The sequence below is a fragment of the Pocillopora damicornis genome, chromosome 3 (genome assembly GCF_964200805.1).
Source record: "Pocillopora damicornis chromosome 3, jaPocDami1.2, whole genome shotgun sequence".
NCBI classification, from domain to species: Eukaryota; Metazoa; Cnidaria; class Anthozoa; order Scleractinia; family Pocilloporidae; genus Pocillopora; species Pocillopora damicornis.
The window spans coordinates 27,251,261-27,268,143 of record NC_142672.1 but is presented as its reverse complement, the minus strand read 5'-3'; the positions used below and the strand labels follow the sequence as shown (position 1 = coordinate 27,268,143).

General features: G+C 37.7%; 4 protein-coding genes across 5 annotated transcripts; 1 reads left to right on the top strand and 3 right to left on the bottom strand.

The window, feature by feature from the left end:
- Positions 1–422: 422 nt before the first annotated feature.
- LOC113685842 (adenosine receptor A3-like) lies at positions 423–1,886 on the bottom strand. The gene has a single exon (XM_027203410.2). The coding sequence runs from the start codon at positions 1,884–1,886 to the stop codon at positions 984–986; it is 903 nt and encodes a 300-aa protein (XP_027059211.2). The 3' UTR covers positions 423–983.
- A 4,887-nt stretch (positions 1,887–6,773) lies between these two features.
- On the top strand, positions 6,774–10,646 carry LOC149049124 (uncharacterized). The gene has a single exon (XM_089201947.1). It carries the CDS (start codon positions 6,774–6,776, stop codon positions 8,715–8,717), a length of 1,944 nt encoding a protein of 647 aa, XP_089058073.1. The 3' UTR covers positions 8,718–10,646.
- On the bottom strand, positions 8,963–10,387 carry LOC149049125 (uncharacterized). Its single transcript, XM_089199596.1, has one exon. The coding sequence runs from the start codon at positions 10,385–10,387 to the stop codon at positions 8,963–8,965; it is 1,425 nt and encodes a 474-aa protein (XP_089055722.1).
- Positions 10,647–12,741: 2,095 nt separating the features above from the next.
- LOC113685841 (adenosine receptor A2b) lies at positions 12,742–16,117 on the bottom strand. 2 transcript variants are annotated; one of them, XM_027203409.2, is made up of 3 exons: positions 16,063–16,117; positions 15,916–15,993; positions 12,742–13,962 (listed from the first exon to the last, which is right to left on the bottom strand). In XM_027203409.2, the coding sequence occupies exon 3, from the start codon at positions 13,937–13,939 to the stop codon at positions 13,034–13,036; it is 906 nt and encodes a 301-aa protein (XP_027059210.1). In that variant the 5' UTR covers positions 13,940–13,962; positions 15,916–15,993; positions 16,063–16,117; the 3' UTR covers positions 12,742–13,033. The 2 variants fall into 2 exon arrangements, with proteins under 2 accessions (XP_027059210.1, XP_027059209.1); XM_027203408.2 differs by having other exon boundaries at positions 15,916–16,113.
- Between the last annotated feature and the right edge of the window lie 766 nt (positions 16,118–16,883).

Genomic DNA, 16,883 nt, shown 5'->3' with positions numbered 1-16,883 from the left:
GGTAACAGTTAATCGTGCGATCTAATCGACAGTTGTCGCTAGCAACTAACCTTGGCGGAAGTCAATGTGATGACTTCCGTTCAGGTTATCGAAATGTGGGTCACTGCTTTTCTGGCACTCCCAAATTATGTGTTCCGCTACTTTATTAATTATGAACGAAGCGTTTTACTAAAGCTTTTTCCAAATGAAAGATAATCAACCGGATTGAATTTCAATTTTTAACTCTTTCAGGTGGCCAATTTACGTTTTCAACTCAGTCGTTAACACCAAATTACCTGAATTTCAATAGCCTCGATTATACTCCCACAAAGAATAACGTCTTAGTTAAAAACGTTATAACTGATACCGATTGATAAAGGTTTTTCCAAACGCACAACGCAATGACAATTCGTAATATAAATTGATTCCTTTGAAAAGAAAAATTATCATTGTGAGATGACGAGCAGCTTTGGTAACAAAAGCACGCAATTTATATCTTTATTTTCTTACTGTTTGTTTCAATAAAGTTCAGTAGGAAGCACGAAACGTTCATTTCAGGTTTTCCCAATCCCATAGGGATTGTATAATGCATGAAACAAGAATTGCAACGTGACTTTCATAAAAAATTAAAGCTTACTGAATAGAAGTTAAGCTTTGCTTTCGTTTGCTTGGTCTTTCAAAATGTGTTACCTCATCTTTAGACGAAAAGACTCATCTCATGCCATATGACTGAGGTATTTTAAACTGACATTCTTTTTAACTGTTTTTAAATAAGTTTTTTTCTTTTTAGTGACTCTTTCGTGCGTGCGGCACTCCACTAAATATTCAATCTTTTTCTCTATTTTCATGCGTCAGGCGTCGACAGGTGTCACCATACCCACTGGTACTTTAATTGTAAGGAAGCTGTTAATTTCTTCATTGGCACTTCAGATATTGGCCCCAACTAATTATTGCTCCGTTTCCTTTATGTGTAAAGTCAACCACTATCAAATCAATACAATCAATCAAACTCGAGTCTCTCTGACCCAGTTTTTACAAAACATGCGCCTCACTACTACTCTGAACTCAGGTATTTTCAGAGAATAAATGGCAGGATTTGCTAGTGAATTACCATAGTGAAGCAGCTTTGCAGAGAAAACAAGGTCTACAGGTATTCTCTCCAAAGCTGTGCTTGTAAAGTTCGCAATAATGTTCATGGCATGAAAAGGAGTCCAACTTAAAACGAAAACAACCGTAACTATGTACAACGCGGTTGCTAAGCGTTTTTCCTGCTTGGAAACACACATATCCATTTTAGCCTTGTTCCATAGATGAACACGAACGGAAACGGTCACGTAGGCAGCAGAAATGACAAAAACAGACAGAACAGACAAAATTGTTAAATAATAGATGAAAGTTGCTCTAGGCAGAATGAAAAGAAGATTTCGAGAGCTTAAAATGTAAACAACAGACGCTATTCCTGATGTAACCCATACCATGGTTATAGCCTTGTAATAACCTGTCTTGGTTTTTTTCCAGCGGTATGTCATTGGGTAAAGTACGGCATAGAGTCTCTCGAGTGCGATACAAGCCAGTGTGAACACAGAAGCAAGACCAGTAAAGACGTCTACAACCACATAAGCCTCTTGGAAGAGCAAAAGACTTCTGTCGATTGACGAATAACTGAGAGCGTACACAATATAGATGTACATTGGCATAGCAGAAGAACCCACCATTAGATCAGCGACAGCCAAATTCATCAAAAAGTAGCCGCCGAATTTCCTTCGAAATTTCTTGTTTGAAAAAATTGCAATGGTAAGGCTGTTGCCAATGGTAATGAGTACTGCTACGATTCCGTATGATATACACCATGCAATGACTCGAAGATGTTTTGTGGGAAGAGAGTTCTCGGTTGTTGAATTGTTCATGGCAGTTCCACTGTTGATGAATAGTTCATGTTAGTATGTGGCTAAACCAGGGAGATTTTGCTGAAAGGAAAAAACATGATAAAATGATTTCAGTAATTCAGGGGCAGGCATTAATCGTTTAAAGATGAACATATTGATGAGTTAGGTGACAAACAAGAAGTGTGTCACGTTGGGTTACACGAAATCCCCAGCAAAGATGACTCGTTGTCGAAGTATTAACACGGTCGAATAGCGTTTGATCAAACTTGGGATGACTGAAAGAATATATATATATATATATATATATGTATAATTACTCGTACATTAGCGTTTTTTTTATAGAACTCTAAACTCTCTTTAAGTTGCCTTCGATATTCTTTTAAAGGGGGGGTCAATAGAGATAGTGGGGTATGCATCTTGCAGATAATATGATTTATCGAATGGTATAAACATTGATGAGGCATAGCTAAGATTTGATTTCATATAAACGTGCTCTGACTTGAATGAATCAAACTGGCATCAACGCTATTGAAACATTCTCAAAGATCAAGATCAAAGTTGCCTTCAGGCTCAAGAATGCCATCCGAAAGATGGAAGTTTTCTTCGAAAGTGATCAAAAGATTCTTTTAATTCAGAGTTCACTGTCGCTTCCATAACATAAGCTCAAGATACTGAATTTTAGGGCTTGATCACAGTGGTTTCTTAACATATTTCTTAACATAAATAAGTCTCCGCATCTAAAGGTGACACTACGGATGACGTTTCTAAGCCGTCAATCTTCTTGTGTCGTCATCGTACCATCTCAACTAGCGAATCACGCTTAACTACGTACTACAGTTCCCACATACTGAGTATGCACCTTCGAGTTGTTCACGCAGTTACAAAATCAATTTCTACCTTAATTTTCATATCCTTACGGTTGAGATCGGCCAGAACAGAAACGAGATCGAGAATATAAAAATTACAAATAACCTTGGTTCCGAGTATTATTTATACCTGAAAGGGTATCTTAAGAGGAAATCACCTTTAAAGATTGTTACATAACAGCATCTTGGTCACAAGAGTTAAAGAAGAAAAACGCTCACAAGTACCGCCCCCAAATTGCTTTTGGTCGCGAAACATGAGGGGTATCACCTGTTTACACCTTAAATTACCTCTGGGAACAAGAAGGTGTCGAACGCGACCTATTACTAGGGAGATTTACTCTTCCTGGACTAACAAATTAACTTAATTAAGAACATGGCTTATCACGAGTTCCATATCAACCTCACGATCACAACGAGGAAAACGTGATTAAACTCACTGGGAGAACGTGGCCAAACTCACAAGAAGAACGTGACCAAACTCAACCTTTGAGATAAGACTACCAAGAAGGAGTACGAAGTAATCAACCTGCCCTTTTTTAACTCGTGAATTGCGTGCATGTGCAAGAGCGAGTCGTAGATATGATGTGGAGAATGGCGCTCGCTCGATTGGTCGATTCCTGTAAACTTTTTTTCGATTTTAGGATTTTGAGTGCATTTGATAGTTTTTGGCGAGCAATAAACAAATGAAATGGCGACCTTTGTTGCTAAGAATAGTGGTGGGCTGAAAAAGAAGCCAATGATAATCTTAAAAGAGTTTTTTTTTTCGTTTTAGTTTCAACAAGCGGCGCCAGCGACTGGCAGGCATGCAAGGGTTCACACTGAAATAACAGAACAACCTTCGTTTTTCATAAAATTGTAATTTACAATCCTTGAACTCGAAAACAATCCGAAGATTCATTGAAAATATCACTTACTGCGAAGCGCTCTGAGTTTACAGATGTTCAAAAGCTTTTTCTGTTATGGCGTGAGATTGAGGACAAAATCGATCATTACGTTTCGTATCGTGTGTTTTTCCTTTGTGAAGCAACAGAAGATGCCGCGACTGACGAAAGTACAAGTTACACGAAAATCAAATAACACCTAAACAAACAATTTTAGCTACCGATTTTCAGCGAATTTTTAAAGCAAAATTTTTTAAAGTTTCAAGACAGTTTGAAGATTCAAAATAAATATAACGTACTAAAATGCGAAAGTTATACACCACAAAATTGATAAATAGGCCTGAAATGAAATTCTATCTTGTTCTTGATTATAAGATGCCTAGCACGTGACTAAAATCTGCCCAGGCGGAGATCCAAAATGACGGTGGCAGTCTTGGCTTAGTTATGTCGATCAAAACTTCCCGTTTGTCTCATTTGATAAAGAGGGAATCGTTAATGTTTTCATTAAGACAGTATTGCCTTGATTTTCTAATATTTACAATAATAGACAGTAAATTTCACTTTTCACCCACATTTACTTCCAACCTTTTCTTTTGAACCAGAAACAAAAATGATATACGTTTAAAACATATGACATCATTCACCCTTGTCAAATGTAATAGCATGATCATTTCAATTGTAATGCCTTCTTATCCCAACGTTACTTTGTTTCTTTGCTACATTAGCGAACACTGAACTACTGCTCGTACTCTTGATACGACAATCAACCACAAAATTCCCTAAACCAGGTAACATTAAACATAATCCGAGTTTGCTCACAGAGCACTTTGATTATAATTTGCATTAAATGACTTAAAATAATAAAATATTTCCATTCCTTTTTTCCAACAAGGAAACCCTTACGATATTGTAGATTAACTATAATTGTAATTTTATCATTTAACACATAACATTACGCTATGCAGGCCGGGCGACATTGTCTATGCGAGATATCAAGTCCATCACAAGAAATAAACCGGTTTCTAACCGAACCATTCCGTTGCAAGATTTGACATCAACTAGGAAATGGTTCGGTGTAAACAATTTTTATAATTCTTTCTTAGCCTTAAGTCTGGCCGATTCAGTACTGTCGTTATTTTAAATCTGTTTTGACAACTTGAGAGTGGAATTTATTCATTCGCATTTAAGCATTAAATATAACAATTGTTTCCTTCACTTCAAAACGGATTAACGAATGGCAACAGGAGTCAGAAATTTTTCTATGTTGAGAGCTATTTATATGTATTTGTTAAAATTACATTGGTGTTTTAAATTCAAAACGTTAAATTTCTTTTTCGCGGTCAGCATTGATACCCTTCAAGGAAACAACCGCAGGGGGTAACATTTCCCAAGATCTAGTCACGGTAAAGTAATCAACTGATTTAAAGCAAAATTTACGGCCACTGAAGTTTTTAAGCGGCAATACCTCTTATTATACTTTCCATACTTTCTTCTGATGCCTGCTTTCGTATCAGATAATTGCCTGGGAGTTACATATTGGCCTAACCAACACACGACTAAATTCTATTGCATGCATTCTGTTTTCTTCACCGGAAATCAAGTTTATTTACTCCTTTTAGAGTTAAAGGACTTCTAATCCATCTTGCTCTTTGTTATTACAATTTGACTATTTAGACCAACGTTAGTGGAATTATGGAATAATTTGATCAACTTAAATATTTAGACTATTTTGAAAAGTGCAGCGATAAACACGCACTTCAAACGGTAGCATTTTGACATGACGATGTTCTCACGAATGAAACTAAACATATGTTCAACACTTCTCAGGAACTTAAGAAGGCAAAGCAATTTTGTATCCGGTGGAAAGAAAATAATTCGCCCTTCACTTATCGCCGGAAGGCCTTACAAATTCGTTCTTGCATCGAAGTGCTCAGAACATGTAACCTCTGAGTTTATCTCATTGTAAATCAGAATTAAATTTTTTACGTAGTCTGAGAAGATGCAAATGTCAGTAGATCCAGGTATCCTTCTCTCTGAGTTAGCCATGTGCGACTGAATACGCACGGATAAATGAACTCTCGTTGTTTGCAAGGAGTTGAACTTATACGACATCCGTAAAATGGCCAATTAGTGAAGGAGACAAAAGCAATTCGGAATAAATACAGTCTCGAATGAACGAATTATTTATCATAGAGAAATTGAGAGTATCGCACTGGCCCACTATGCTTGTTATCGTTAAGGAACGGGTTAGGAAGAATTACAAAGAGGTTATGAACAAATATCAAGATTCTCTTACCAAATTTCCTCCAAACGAACGGAAGCCAGATAGGTTACATAAGCGTATGATGTGTAATATCAAAACACACTGTTTACCTAGCAGTGTTGCGGAGTATTAGTTTTAAGCAATGGCTACTACTACTACCTTTCGATTAACTTTCTCACTCACAATATGTTCCCGACTGAACATACCTTGCGTTAGTCTTATCAGCTGAGACGCAGCATTCTGGGTTGAGCGCCCAAACTGGTAACAACGACTATTTTTATACTATACGGGTAGGTATAGTCATTATAAACGCCCCGCTGTGAATACGAGGGTAAAAATAATCCTTTGGCTCAGTCAATTATGCGTCTCGTATCTTGGATGAAAAAAAGTTGCAAAACCGTCAACCCCTTGATCAAATAGATCCTTCCACGGTTTATAGCGGCCATATTGTTTGGGGGTCAAACAAAACCTCGTTGCTAGGCAACGAGCGATAGATTCTTTTGTAATTATTAGACGTGCTTCGGTACCTTCGCTCAATATCTTAACTTTATTGAAGGAAAATTGCTTATTTTCGTCTCCAAATCTAGCGGGAACAAAGATAAGGCGTTACTGAAAGTAAGTGCCGAATTTCTTGGCGAAATACCGTTTTATCTCTGCGTTTTATGGGCAGATTGATATGTTGTTCGAAGTTGACTTCGCGGCCGCTATGATGCGAAAATCGCATTTTAAAAAGCACCTCTTTCGGTTGAGAAATTAGAATATATTTTTTAGCCATCGATATTGTGTAGCTTTAAATTTTAGGCTTTACGGTGGTAGCATTACAACGTACTTAAAATTTTGGTTTTGGTTTTTGTACTTTAGGTGTTTTCAAGCTCAATAGTTGTTTTTATTTCGAACCATGGCTACGCGTGTTCCGAAAGAGCCCTCTAGTGTAAATCCAGAAGATCTTTACGAAAATTTCCTCCAGAAAAGCTTGGGTGAACTAAAAGATTACCTAAGTTTAAGGGGGTTAAGTGTAACTGGTAAAAAAAGAGAGCTTGTCGCCAGAGCCTTTTCTGCTTGTGAACGTAATGTTCGGGTTGTGGTATCCGACGAGGAGTTGAGGTCGAGACTCACAGTCGAGTACCAACAACGAATTAAGAGTCTTCCTAGAGACCCCAGGCATATTGCAGAGGATGAATGGAGAAACGATATGACAACATGGCCAGCTTTAGACCTTGGGAAAGTGTTCTCTTTTATTTTGTCAAAGAAAGAATTTGACTCGGATTATGTAGGGAAGTACAAGCTTTGTAAAGCTTATTCCTACTTTGTCAGTGGATTCGTGGGTACGGTGTATTCACACACATTTGTTTCTACCGGAGAGTGTATTTTAAAGTGCAAAGTTACACCATCCCAACGAGTCAGAGATGAGCCACGGGAGGTGTGGGTAGCCATTGATACAAATCAGGGGGGTGTCCTGTCTGCATGGTGTAGCTGTACAGCAGGCTACTCCCAAAGTTGCAATCATGTTATGGCACTTTTGTACAAAGTGGAGCATGCAGTTTCTATGGGCTTCACTAATCCTTCATGTACATCTGTACCATGCAGATGGAATGATCGCACCTTTAGAGAAGTTGAGCCTAAGAAAATCAGAGACTTAAAAATAAGAACTGATTCACACAACAACACAAACCAAGAAAGGAGGGAAATCAACTCAGATTTAAAGAAAACTTTTGATCCTCGCAGAGAGTGTGAACGAGCTGCCACTGAAGAAAGCAAAAATAGATTTCTTGCAAAATGGAAAAAAATTACTGATAAGTCAGTGATTTTTAAGGCTGTCGAAGTGGAAGAAGAAAGTCATGATGCACAAGACTTACCTCTTCCACTGAACCAAGTTGCAGAGAAATTTGCCTCAGAACATAAGGGGGAAGGGGAAGTAACCATTGTGACAGGGTTTCTTGAGTCACCTCACTTGAGCCAGAATCAGTGTGATTCAATTGAAAAGGCCACTAGGGCTCAAAGCCAATGTACAGAATGGGTGGAGCAGAGGAAAGGAAGGATAACTGCCTCAAAATTTCATGAGGTTCATACCAAAGTGAAAACACTTTTAGCTGGACGCAAAAAGGTGGTCAAGACCAAACCCCTTATTGCCAGGATTGTTCATCACCAGTCCCTAAATAATGTTCCAGCTGTGCAATGGGGGCGAGCACATGAGAAGGAGGCATTAGATGCTTTTGTAACAACAGAGGGACCTAAGCATACCAACATGCAGATTTTTGAGGCTGGCTTATTTGTAAAAAGGGATCTCCCTTACATTGGGGCAAGTCCTGATGCTATTGGCACCTGTGATTGCTGTGGAACATTTGTTGTTGAATGCAAATGTCCATACAGCATTAAAGGTGAAAGGGTTCTTGATGCCTGGAATCGAACTGAGTTTTTACAGATGGATAGTGGTAAAGTATGTCTGAACAAAGGACATAAGTACTACACCCAATTACAAGGGGAAATTGTCCTATCAAATTGCTTTAAGGGGTATTTTGTTGTGTGGACACAAGTAGGTGACCCTTTAGTGGAAGAAGTTCAGCGAGATGAGGTTTTTTATCAAACAGTTGAGCAGGATTTAGTTTTCTTTTACAAAGGCTATGTTGTTAAGGTTTTGCTGGGTTTGGTAGGTATCTTTTACTGTCCAAAATGTGAATGCCTGTGCTTGGAACCTGATGAAATTGAGAAGGATGGTGAAAATAGTGTATGCTGTGATCAGTGTGCACTGTGGTATCACTGGGAATGTGAAGACCTCACTATTGAACCAGAAGAACTTCACTGGCTATGCTCCTCTTGCAAACAGCTTTACTTAATCGAATAAATCAATCAGTGTCATTTAATATGTAAGACAGATATCAGTACTATAGCTCTAGTCCTTTTTGTTGAATTTTTTTATATTATAAAGGTATCTAAAAGTTATGGTGGATATTTCTTAGCGACTGAACAGCTCTCTGCTTACTTTACATGCAGTGAATGAGCATAACAGTTTTCAACTTTACATATCACTGCAAGACTGTCTAGGAAGAATACAGGCACTAGTATTTTTGGTTCTCTTTAAAATATTTATTACTCACATAGGGGAGAAAGAAGATTGCATAGGCTACAACATGTAATGAGGATGTCATCACACAAAGGAAGGCAGCTCATTGGCATTATATGACTTAAAATCTTGAAGTGTTTGACCCTACCTATTGCCTGCTCTACATAAATGCGCACATTTGCCAACCTTGATGTTTCTAACACATCTTGTGATGGCATTTGGAAGTTGCCCACAGTACTTGGGGGAATGGCCAAGGTAGCCTGATACATGGCCAAGTCATCACGAATCTTAAAGCCTCTGTCTGCCATAACTTGGTCAAATGGCTCAAGGTGGTTCATGAACCTACTGTCCATGACAATAAATTTGTCTGATGCTCTACCCCCATAGCAATCAGACACAAAAGAAATTAATCCATTTGGAGTTATTCCAATCAAAAACTTAAAAGTGCAATGGTGTTTATAGTCAGACCAACAAATAGCCTGTAGCTCTAAGCTTGATGGTGTTTCGATGAATACTTCTGAACAGTCAATAATGCACCGAACTTTAGAGTAGTATTTTTCGAAGCACTTTGGTAGCACTTTCTTCGTCTGCTCCTTAGAGGGCCACTTGATAAGCCATGAGAGCTCACATTTCATTAGCTTTACCCAGGAGATAAAAATTGAACTGACAAGAGTGTATGATATTGCAAATCGGAATGCCAGCTCCCCAACAGACAAAGCTAAGCGAAGCCTCATCATTATCAGTAAAAGTTCCTGCTCAAGTTTTAGTTTCCTTTGGGGGCCAGGTTTCCTGACATTTGGGGACTCATCCATGGTCATATCAGAGTACCTTTTGGGCTTCTCTGCCTCAGTTTGCTTATCCCCTTTCCAGTAATTCATATTCTTAGCTTTAGGGAGTAAATATTCAAATAAGGTTCTGAAAGCATCTGTATTTTGCATGCCAGTATAGAGTCGAACATCAGCATCTCTGGTTATTTGTGCACAGGCTGTACACAGTGTTAACCCCGAGGAATCGTCTCCACTTTTCATCAATTCATCACTTGCAGGTATACCACTATTATCAACCGGTGTCACCTCTGAAGGGCCAGCATGTACAACTGACTTAGTTACTGCTGACGTTGCAGTCTCCTTTTGATACACTAATCGACGCCGCTTTTTGGGTGACTTACTATTTGAATGCTCAAAAGGAGTCAAAAAAAGAGTAGGTATAGGGTTGCTTACAGAAGGCTTCCCGTCTCGAAAATGATTAGAGCAGATGACAACACTCTCTCTTGACTTTCCTATTGAGAAATCTTTTCTTCCCTTCTGAACCTGTCGAGACCATGCTTCAATCAACGATTGCTTGGGCTTGTGGAACGATAACTTCTCTACATGCGAGTGGATGACCCATTTTTTCGGATATCTTCTGTCGTTGTTACAGCCGCCGACACAACACTTATCTCCAAAACCCATTTAGCCAAGGGTTTCTCTTTGCCGAGTTAATTGTTTTTCAATAGTATGTTAGCCTGTCTGGACGAAAAAGTTTTAAGGGCACGTAAACATATTTATTTCAATTTTTCCTCTGCCCAATTAAGTCGCAAAAAGTCTTTAGAAAAAGCAGTACTGTGACCTTCTGGCATTATGTCAGCTGCGAGGTCACATTCTAAGAAAACGATCCCAGTGTTCCCATAAAACGCAGAGAATAAAAGGTTTTTCGCCTAGAGAAAAAAGGTCACTCACCTTTATCAATGTCTTATCTTTTTTAGCGATGGATATTGATTCTTGTTCCTGAACAAAGCGAAAATTTAACGAGGGTAGCGATGCGCGTCTTATTATCATAAGAGATTCTAGGACTCGTTGCCTAGCAACGAGGTTTTGTTTGACCCCCAACCAATATGGCCGCTAAAACCGTGGAAGGATCTATTCGCCGAGAAAATGATTCACCAAACTGTGTCATTTGCTTTTCCAATTAAAGGTGTACGAGTTACTAATTAATCTGCAGCTATTTGTTTGTATTTCTATATCTGTTTATTTGTTCTTACAAGTTCTTTATAATCGTGCCCAAATAATGCCGCCCTGAGACTTTTAATTAGCATAGTTTAGGGTAAATCGTGCTTCATCAGTCGGAGGGTTTAGATGTCACAGGTGTTTCATGGACATGTTTTACTACAATTAATAAACAATCAGATGGATTAATCCTGAAGGAGTGCAATATGACTGATTCGCACGGATTTCTGGGGCATCACTTTATTTCTATTATTGTTGATGTTATTATCGACAATGTTCTAGAGACAACTTGATTACACAAACAGACGACTAGAGTTATTTTACGTCTGAACACAAGCATTATTCAAATACGAATGTGTATTTTTCATTAGAAATTGCTTTCATAACTCCTGATTGAGCAATTACCTTAAAGGAAATTAATTTTAGAGCGGAAGTCTTTGTTGGTAAACCTATCACCTCGAAATAACAGGTCTGATTGATTATGAGGTGTGAACAAAAAGATGTTTATAAGGGATAGATTTTACTTAATAAATCACCAAATTATTGTTGTCATACCTACATATTTCTCCTTTTTGACGTAGGTGGTGAAACAACGCGCTCGCAAGTGGAATATCAAACTTGGCTGGATCCTTATGAATTACCAATAAAGTGATTTTCGGCCAATCATGAATGCCTCCATCACTTGAAAGCGGAGAATTAAATGTTTTGTTCTCAGGTTTATGAAATCGGAATTGTTTGTCTGTGATCGGTCTATCCATTCTCTTATGTCATTACGTTGTTGTATCTGGCGCCTATGAAACAGAAGAGTTCTTGAATTCTGCAGTGTAATCAATATTAAGTTACTTTGGCAACCAACAGAGAATGCAAAGGGATGAAACTCCAAAGTTGAAGTTTTAATATTCGTCATCACCTCACCTTGACAAAGAGCTATCGCTCGAAACGTCCGCTGAAGAAACTCTTTACCGTGGCCAATTTACATTATCAACTCAGTACTAGTTGATAAAACCAAATTACCTTCATCAACATTAGTAATTAAACTTTTTTTAGCTGAGGAAAGTAGACTGATTGAAATACAAGCTTTTAAAGTTCGGATTCCGAATTTCTGAAGCTTGGAGTTTAAATATTGAGGATGTAAGTTAATCCAAGACGGATCCGGAGTCAGTAGAACTTGGGTCTCTCCGCCACCCATAAAGTATAATTTGTAACCCCTTAAAGTCTTAAGATAATCCTCTTAAGATTACCATTAAAATGGTTTAAACGATACCGCGAAAGCGTGTGAGCGAATTTGTCTTTAAAACTCCAAATGAAAAGAAAGAGAAAAAGGAGTAACCAGAGGATATCTCTTCGGGCTGAGTTTCGAGAAGATTTTACCAATTCCTGACTTCGGCACTGATAAGAAGTTTATTTGCACTTTAACGAGTGACAAATAGATTTCATGATGCTGTGCGTCTGTTTTGTAATTCCATGTTGCCGAGCGTCTGCTCAGTGATGACAGTTGACGTCAGAATTTGGTAAGAACAAAAAATGCACGAGGCGCAGTAAAGTAAGTCTGTGAAGTTCTCGCCACTTAATTTTAATTCGGTTGTGTTGGTAATGTAATTTGGTCACCGTAAGAGTTTCTAAAGCTGACGTTTCCAACGTTAGCGCTTCGGAGTTTTTGATGGTGACGTTATTTTTGCGTCTGTCCTCTTACGAATCATGGATAAGAACAAATTAAAACGCCATTCAGCTTATCATGCAAAGTTTGATGGATTGGCAAATCAGGTACAACTTGCAAAAGCCAAGTCTAAAAACAAGCATAAATTCTGAAGCCGGGTAAAGTAAAATGGCCTTTGTTTTAAATTTATTGTATAGATCAGGAACGTGCGTATGGTATGTACATTTGGGAAATGAGTAAATGTAAGTTCATGAGTAAATAACTTAGTTATTACACTGCCTTCGATAAATATATGCGTTGAATCGTATCGTTATCCTCCTCTTCGTGAGACATAATATTTCTACAATTTTTACTAAACTTGAATCAAACTCGAGCTCGTGTCTCTCTTTTCTTTTGTTTTCTTGAAATCAAGGGCTTATTATTATAATATTTCTTCAACTTTTACTGAACTTGAATCAAACTCGTGTTTCTCTTTTCTTTTGTTTTCTTGAAATCAAGGACTTCAATGCTCTTCTGAATTCAGAGATTTTATAACAGTAAATCACTGGATTAACAATCGAGTTGCTGTAATGTAAAAACTTTGCAAAATAGATGGCTTCATAGGGAATCCCATCTAGGAGAGATTTTTTAAAGTTTATCAAGATATTCATGATATGAAATGGTGACCAGGTTAACAAGAATACTGCAGTTATGATAGCGATGGCCATTGCTAAGTTGCGTTCTTTTTCTCCTGTCGCTCGCTGTTGAGTTTTGCGGCTCCAGATTTTGATCTTCAGCCATAGAGCGACGTAAGAAGCTATCATCAACGTAAGCGATGTGAAAGATAAAATAGCCAAACTATACGCAAAGATATTATGATGGATGAAGTCAAACACAGTCAAAAGCCATATTCCTGTGAGAGCTCCCGCAAGAATCCATACCTCTGTTAATACAATGAGATAGGTTGCTTTTGAAAGGCTGCGATATCGTAGAGGGCAAAATATGGCGCATACCCTTTCAAAAGAAATAACGGTGAGTATGAAGACAGATGCCATTCCAGAAAACACATCAAAAGCAATTTGTACGATCTGAAAAGGCCCTGGTTTGGTTGATAATGATGTTTTAGGCGGTGATATGTAGATTAAATGTATATACAACGGCAAAGCAATTGTCCCGACCATCAAATCCGCCACTGCCAGATTAACAAGGAAATAGTTTCCAAATTTCCTTAGAAGGCGTGACTTTGTAAATGCCAATATGGCTGCCACATTATTCACTATGATAGTGACTGTTACGAGTGCATATGCAACACACCAGGTGATGACCTGTTTATCTTCCCCAGTGGATGTGGAATTACCTGGCCCTGAAGTGTTATTATTCATTCCTCTATAAGAGTATTGTTTTCCTGAAAGGTAACGAGTGAGATTTAATCTTAGTTGATATTTTACTTACGCAAGCAAGCAATTGTGATAGGCAACTTTGTGGTTTTACATTAGACAACCTATATTATCATCCTCAAAAGCATTTCGTTTTGGTAATAAGGTCTTTTTTATCATTTATTTTTATGTTTGAAGGGGTGGCCTCGTTTTGTAGTAATAAAAGAACCTTATTTTCAAGGTTCGTTTCAGCATCCGATTTTGATGTCTAAGATTTCACGATACGGGAGTGAAACATGTCATGTATGACTGATACCTTTGGGTAAATGTATGCTCAGGCTCAAGGCAGGCTATAAATATTTGTTGTACTACCTTATATCGGTCTTGTTTTCACAGTTGAGGCATCGCCAAAGCTTAGTTGTCACCAAATAACGCAAAATGATACCGAAATTCAGTTTACTGAAGCGTTTTCTAACAATTACTGTCTCGTGCAATTTTAATGCATCAAATTTTGTAACACCTTCTGAGGAAGGATCACAGAAGGATCAAGTTGCACTCTTGCATCAAGTGCGTCAACAAGACAAAAATCTTTTTAAAATTTTCAGAGACACTTCACAAAAGCTTCCGAGAACTGCTCACTCGTTCTAATATTGAAACAAATGGCAAAAACATTTTCTTTTAAATCTTCATTTGGTTTGACGCATATCAAATTAAATGTCGTATAAACGTAAATATTCTGAATCAGAAGTTTCCTTTAATATGGAAAAAAAAACACGACGTTCAAACGCAGTCTCCGGAGAAGTTAGTTAATGAAACTCATATGTCGTATACGTAGCGACAAACACTTGTGACAGCTTTCACCTACGAAGTCTGTGTGTTTTTCTTTTCAATAGGATGATATGTTGTTCACTAGTTTATGCGGAATTGTTTGATAAAGTATTGTCACTTTTCACCGGCTTCTAACAAGGTTTCGCCCTACGTTTTTATGTTGCATGACCCACATAAATAAATTTTCCTGCCTTTCATCTATTACAAAGCACAAATTTAACCTTTCGCTCCGGTAATATTCCTCCTTAAAATTAATCGATTTTTAACAGAAGAAAGATTTATGCAAATTTTCAGCGTGAATAACACCGTAAATCTCGGTCAAGTTTTATAAAAAAAATAAACAATGCATGATTTATGAGGTGGCTAAATTTATTGGTTACCCGAAGAAAGTTTTAGCAATTAAAAATGTCCATAGAAAGCAAAACTACGGAATTTATATTGGGGGGCTAATGTTTAAATAGAAATTCACATTTTGCACAATGAAGATTTGAGCAGATACTGATTGCTTTCGTAATAAGGCAAAGATCGCCAAATGGCGAGTTGAAACAACGTCATTTAGTTTATTTTGTTCTTCTCGTTTTAACATAACCATTTGTGGACCAAGATAAGCTTCGAAATTACTAGACTTGTATAAAACATTAAAATCTGCAGACACATTTATCTTGAGTTTGATACGAGTGATTCAGTAATGGGCTTATCTTTTAACGATTTAGCTTTAACATAAGTTCTCGCTGTATGTAAAATTCACGGTTCATGTCTAACTAAGTAAGCATGACCAAACCAAGCTAAAACACAAGTGTGAACAAATTTCAGTAAAATACAGATTAGTGGTATTCATTACATTAAATGAGTTATTTTGTCGACGTGTTCAACACATTTTGCATAAACATCAATTGGTTCTGTCTATTTTGAGTTTGCCAGAACAAGCGGCGATAAGTTCATTCTTATTTCTGTCTTGCCCGGCGTTCAAAACTGTAGTTCACTTGTTCCAATTGTCTTGAGCTGTTCTTATACATCGTTAACGATTTCCTCACCGAACGTGTCAAAGCTTAGATAACAGGAATAAAGGAGATGAACAATGCATTCTGATATTTTGTTTCTCGCCTCACAACTTTCTCTCGAAAGAAGTGTAAATGAGCAAGTCAAATACTGACCGTATTTAGATGGATGGTGCAAACAACTTCGCTTTGCCAGCCTAACAGGAACTCTTCAGGTTAGCATCGAGCTTCAATCTGAAAGGCAACAGAAACGATCAATCCGTTAAGCGGAGTTCACATGTATATTACTAAAGCAGCTGTTACCATCTGTGCTTTGTTGTTTGGCTCACGCGGTAACGTCTTACGAACTATGCAAGACTGCGGCAAATGTATTCCTTAAATATTTCTTTATTAACCGTAACAGCGGGGGATTGTGGGTAAAGAAAAAAAATAAAATTCTTATTATGAAGAGCGTGAAAGTGTACATTGAACTCGTCATTATTGAACGACTGCAATCTCCTAACAAATCTATATTTACATACCTGGGTGAAATTAGTTCCAGAAATGAGAATTTCACGGTCGTGTTTCGGTGATGTTTTTCTCCCTGTATCCGCGTTGACTAAAGCGCCTTTAGGTGTCCTTTCATCACAGCGGCATGCTTCCATTAACACAAACTAAAACCCTGTTATTGTATGTATGTTAGCTGTAGTTAAAAATAGCAACGACAATTTTTTTGGCTTAAATGCGCTGTTTGAAAGGCCAGTAAAGTGCATCGCCTCTTCACATTTTGACTAAAAGCAAATTTGGCAATTGGATTTGCAGGTGTTATGACTAGGTAAGTAGCGAGGACTCCTGTTTCGTCGTCAAATTGGCACACCGCTCTCGTATCAAGAGAGTGTATTGTGATAAACTAATAAGTTTAATATCTTTATGTTTATTTTTTCGATGTGAACATTTCCGTCAGTATTTCGCCTTGCCAATGTATTGCTCCCTTTGACAATTAAAACTTTATTCAAATAATCTTCGTTCTGTTTAGTTTTTATTAGCAAGTTCGGGTCGACGAATCTTTATGCATGCGAAAACGTAACACAACATTTGTTTCGGTGCTTTCTATGAAAAATATATCACAATGCCTTAGTTATCCA

Excerpts from the sequence above, each read along its gene's own strand:
- LOC149049124 (XM_089201947.1), top strand. The coding sequence starts at position 6,774 with ATGGCTACGCGTGTTCCGAAAGAGCCCTCTAGTGTAAATCCAGAAGAT.
- LOC113685841 (XM_027203409.2), bottom strand. The coding sequence starts at position 13,939 with ATGAATAATAACACTTCAGGGCCAGGTAATTCCACATCCACTGGGGAA.
- LOC113685842 (XM_027203410.2), bottom strand. The coding sequence starts at position 1,886 with ATGAACAATTCAACAACCGAGAACTCTCTTCCCACAAAACATCTTCGA.
- LOC149049125 (XM_089199596.1), bottom strand. The coding sequence starts at position 10,387 with ATGGGTTTTGGAGATAAGTGTTGTGTCGGCGGCTGTAACAACGACAGA.